Genomic DNA, 5,000 nt, shown 5'->3' with positions numbered 1-5,000 from the left:
TTTCTCTCTCTCTCTCTCTCTCTCTCTCTCTCTCTCTCTCTCTCTCTCTCTCTCTCTCTCTCTCTCTCTTTCTTTGTGTTGCGTCTTAAAGTGGTTTTGTTACAATGATTTTTGTTGTTGTTTTTGTTAAAGTTTCCTAAGTCTTTTTTCATGCCATTCTTCTCTTTCTCTCTCTATTTTTATTTTTTGACATTTTTCTTTTTTTTTGAGCTGTCATTTATGGAAGATTTAGATGTATATATAACTGATTTCTCTTATTGTCAACACAGAAAACGTTTACCCAGAAGTTTTTTTAGAATTAGAAAGTTTGTTTACGAAGTGAGAGGCCCAATATTTTGCAATATATTATGCATTGGTAGTTAATTAGATTTTTTTTTAGTCAGACCTACTTCTCGCCCATTTTCTATGATCGAAAATGAACTAGATGCTTATTTGTAGTTTTTTCTTATCTCCCATTTTCCATAAATTTTAATGTGTGTTTGTTAAAAGTAGAGAAAAATAACATGTTAGACATTTATTGTAGGAATTTTGTGTTCGTATTGCATGTGTCTAGTGCATTTACATCTTATTCTCATATTTTAACGTTCATTTTAGGCATGTAGATGATTAGTGTAGATAGAGATACATTTTTTTGACTTGATAGTAGAAATTGTGTGCATCACTCGTTAGTACTTATGAATAGTTACAGTAGTTGTTGATTTCTCGTTAGTCGTGAATGTTGGTAGTCTTTCATTTCCCTCTCTCACTCTCTCTCTCTCTCTCTCTCTCTCTCTCTCTCTCTCTCTCTCTCTCTCTCTCTCTCTCTCTCTCTCTCTCTCTCTCTCCATAATTGATATAATTGAGTGAGTCTGCATGCACTCCGGGAGCTTTCATAATAAATAAATTGGTTAAAGGGCTTTGCGGTTGAGTGCTTGGATTTCGTTAACCACAAAGCTTAGCTTACCGTGTCCGCTGCTTCCACGTTCCTCTTTCTCTCTCTCTTTCTCTCTTTGTCTTTCCCGTCTTTGCAACGCTCGACGCCGCCCCCTCCCTCTTCTCTCTTGCCCCCACGCCCCTCCCTCTGTACGTTTCCTCTCCCCGCCCAGAGTCGTGCCCCGCCCACACCACGGTCCTGGACACGGGCGAGTTCCACTGGCCGGCGACGCGCCACGGGCAGACGGCCGCCCTGTCGTGCACCTACGGCCTCAGGACGACCATCGGAGCGGTGCCGCCGTCAGCGAGTCCCACCGCCACCGCCGAGCCACCGCCCGCAGATGCGTCTTCGGGGGCGTCGCACGAGGCCTCGGCTCTCTTGTCCTCGGGGGAAATGTCCCTCGAGTACGAGGAGGACCTTGACTCGAGCCCGACGCTGCTGCCGGACTCGGACGAGTTCACGACGCAGGCGGAGTGGCAGGGCGGCCGCTTCCGCATCAGCCGGCGGACGCGCGACGTGGCGGCGCACGCGGGCAACGTCGACTTCTCGCGCGGCCCCGCCTTCAGGAAGGTGCGCCCGCCCGCTCTTCACGCTTTACACGCTCTCGAATTCTGTAATAAAGGTTCTTGGTCATTTGATTTGATTGTCGTGTTAGAGGAGCCTGGATTCACCTTCTCCCTTACTTCCCTCAGGACAACCCCGGGGCGAGACGCCGCCTCGTCACGTCCCGCCTGCGCGGCGCCGTCTCGAGGCGCGCGGGCCGGAGGATGCAGCGGCGGAAGCAGCAGACGCAGGAGGAGGGCGCCCCGGACGACGCAGGGCAGGGAGCCCGGCCACCCAGGGGGGAGCATGGGCTGGAGGGCCCGCAGCGCCCCAGGGGGAGGCCGCGCATCAGGGGCTTTCGGGCGCAGAAGCAGGCCCCGGTGGCGCAGCCGCGCATCGGCGAGGGGGCCGGCGGCAGCCCTTCGAGGAGAGGGCGCCAGTTCGTCAGCCCCCCCGGGGATATGCCGAGGATCGGAGAGGCTCCTGACCCGCCCAGGATTGGAGACGCCTTTGCCGAGCAGCCGAGGATTGGCGCGAGGATGGCGCAGCAGTCGAGAGGAGGGACCGAGGTGATAGAGGATTATCCGAGGATTGGGGAAAGTGCGTCCGATCGCCCCAGGATTGGAAAGAGTTTGTCCGAACATCCAAGGATTGGGGAAAACATAGCGGAGCATCCCAGGATTGGGGAAAGTTTATCCGAACCTCCGAGGATTGGGGAGAGTCTTTCAGAGCCCCCTCGAATCGGCGAGAGCCTCTCCGAGCCCCCTCGAATCGGCGAGAGCCTCTCCGAGCCCCCTCGAATCGGCGAGAGTCAGCCGGCGCCCCCCAGGGTCGGCGAGAGCGCCTCCGGCCCCCCGCGGCTGAGCGAGAGAGCGTCGCAGCGCCAGAGACCCGCCGGAGGAGCGCGCGAGCTGCCCCGAATCGGCGAGACCCTGTCTGGCCGCTCGGAGGAGAGGATCCCCCTCCAGAGCCTCGGCGACGCGCTCCACGGCGACTCAGAAGGCGGCGAAGAGGTAGACGTGGAGCCGCAGGCCGTCAGGGCGAAGGACGGAGCTGCTCCAGGGGCCAGATCGCCGGAAGAAACCGCTGCCCCCGAACACAGCCGGGCCTCCAGCGCCGGCGCCGGATCCCCGAGAGCCATCCCCGTCTTAGGTTCGGAAATTATGAAGCTCCAGAAGGCCGACAAGCCCGACACGACGCCGCCGCAAACCATCGGCCCGGCCCGAAGCCACGTCCAGGCGGGCGCCGTTCGGGCCTGCGTGCTGCTCCCCAACGGCACCGTCGCGTGGCAGGAACCCGACACGGAGATGTGCCGCGGGAAGGAGGCGCAGGCGGCGGAGAACGCGGCCATGTCCATCGCGACGCTGACGGCCTCCCCGGCCAGCGTGAGCTCCGCCCTGTTCACGCGGGCGGCCAAGGAGCTCGCCAAGCTGGTCGAGCACGCGCTGCACGACAGGGCGGTGAGTGGCGGCGCCCGGGCGGGACGCTCCTTCTGTGGTCTGGTTTGGGGGGAAATGTGCTGGGCTATTGTTGTTTGAGAATGACATTTGTTTATATTTTACTGTTTTTGACCCATTCCCTCCTTTCCCTACTTTCTTCTCTCTCCTGCGCTCCCCCTTCCCCTCTCTCCGTTCTACCCTCAATCACCCTATCCCTTCCCCCTCCCCTTACTCCCCTACCCAACCTTCACAACCACTTCCCTCCCTACCTCCTCTCCCTCCCCCTCTCCCTCCCTTCTCCCCACCCCAAAATCTCCCTCCTTACCCCCTCTCCCTCCCCTTAATTACCCCTCTCCCTACCCCCCACCCCACTCACCCCCACTCCCTCCCACCCAATACAAAAATTACCCCCAAAACTCACCCCCTCCTTCCTCCCCCTCTCCCCCCCCAGGTGGCCAAGAACATGGTGTCCGCCATCAGCAACATGATGGAGGTGAACGACTCCGTGGTGGCGGAGGGCGACAGGGACAGCAACATCACGCAGCAGCTGGTCGGCACCATCAACAGCTTCACGGAGAGCGTTCCTCTGGAGGTCGGCGAGAAGGTGGAGTTCAGGTGAGGGTTTTTTTTTTATTTGTTTATTCAATTGTTTATTTTTGGTGGGGTGAATAAAGATCTTTCGAGTGAATTGTGATTTTTTTTTTTTCTTCTTCTTCTTCCTCTCTTTTTCTTTATTTTCTTTTTTTCTCTTATCTTTCTTTTACTTCTTCTTCTTCTTCTTCTTCTTCGTATCATCTTTACTCTTTTCATTTTATTTAATTTATTATCGCCTTTTCCTGGTCTTTCTCAGGTCCAACAACCTCGTCGTGGAAGCCCGGATGTTGAGGTCAGACAGCAGCGATGCGATTCTGTTTCAGCCGCAACTTCAGGAGACTTCGACGTCGAGGAGAAAGCGTGAAGTCAATTCGTCAGAGACAAGTCAGCCAAAGGTGTGTTTTGTTGTTGTTGAAGTTGTTGAAGATTGTTACAGAAGGACGTTCGCTGAGGTCATTTTAAGGTCATGTGCAATTTTTTTTTTTTTTTTTTTAAGTACAATAGAAATATAAATACTATGAAAAGTATGAATTAAAAGCAAAGTAAGAAATAAAATAGACTTTTTATTATTATTAATATCACACAAACATCCACAAATGATAAAAAATACACCCATTTGCTGAACATTATAAAAGCATTCTCAGAAAAAAACATCAAAAACATATACAAAACATTCACAAAACTATTCACAAAATCGTCAATAAGAACGTAACTAAAAACACCCACAAATACAAACAAAACAAAAAAAAGAATCAAAGAAACTCAACTCCCCCCCCCCCCTCTCTCTCTCTCCGCCATTTTCCCGCCAAAAAGGACTCGTACCTGAAACTCCCTCCGGCCGTTCTGTCGATGGCGACTGGCGAGAGCGTGAGACTGGAATTCGTGTCTTTCGGCAACGACAAATTCTTCCGAGGTAGCCGTCCGTTGGGAATGCCCGTGATCACTGCCCGAATCACGAACACGACCGTGAAAAATCTGTCGGAGCCGGTGACGTATACGATCGCCGAAGCCAACACGAACGCAAACGAATCGCTGTTTCGGCCATCTTGTGTGTACTGGGATGATGCAGGTGGGTGATTTTTTTTCTTTTCTTTATTCTACTTGTACCTTTTCTTTTTTCTCGTTTCTTTTCTTTTTTTCTTCTCCTTCTTCTCCTTCTCCTTCTTCTTATCTTTCTCCTTCTCCTTCTTCTCCTTCTCCTTCTTCGTCTTCCCCTTCTATTATTTATGGAAAAGGATTTGAGTTTTAGAATTAAGTGATTTTTTTCCTTTTAATTATTCGTAGTTTATTTTTTTATTAATAATTTACCAAAATTATGGAATAAGGATAATGATCGGTGAAAAAAACTATTTATGATTTTTCAAACTGTAATGTTTTTGAAACAGCCATCTTTGATCTGAAAAATTATTGTTACCATCATTATCATCACCACCACATTGTCACCATTAATTTTCAATCATTATCATTACCTCCTCCTGTTCCTCCTCTTCCTCCCCTCCTCCTCCTCCACC

General features: G+C 51.4%; 1 protein-coding gene across 5 annotated transcripts in view; it reads left to right on the top strand.

Annotated features, from left to right (window-relative positions):
* The window catches only part of LOC113826630 (uncharacterized), a 39,246-nt gene that overhangs the window by 24,716 nt on the left and 9,530 nt on the right, over window positions 1-5,000 (top strand). For all 5 annotated transcript variants that reach the window (XM_070125257.1, XM_070125254.1, XM_070125256.1 and 2 more), the window contains 5 exons: window positions 1,086-1,483; window positions 1,606-2,916; window positions 3,347-3,510; window positions 3,746-3,884; window positions 4,303-4,558. In XM_070125257.1, coding sequence (XP_069981358.1) covers window positions 1,086-1,483; window positions 1,606-2,916; window positions 3,347-3,510; window positions 3,746-3,884; window positions 4,303-4,558 — 2,268 coding nt within the window. The remainder of the gene's footprint in view (window positions 1-1,085; window positions 1,484-1,605; window positions 2,917-3,346; window positions 3,511-3,745; window positions 3,885-4,302; window positions 4,559-5,000) is intronic.

This window comes from Penaeus vannamei, chromosome 9 (assembly GCF_042767895.1).
Source record: "Penaeus vannamei isolate JL-2024 chromosome 9, ASM4276789v1, whole genome shotgun sequence".
NCBI lineage: Eukaryota > Metazoa > Arthropoda > Malacostraca > Decapoda > Penaeidae > Penaeus > Penaeus vannamei.
Note: the sequence above shows the minus strand (reverse complement) of the source record. Positions and strands in the feature narration are given on the sequence as shown.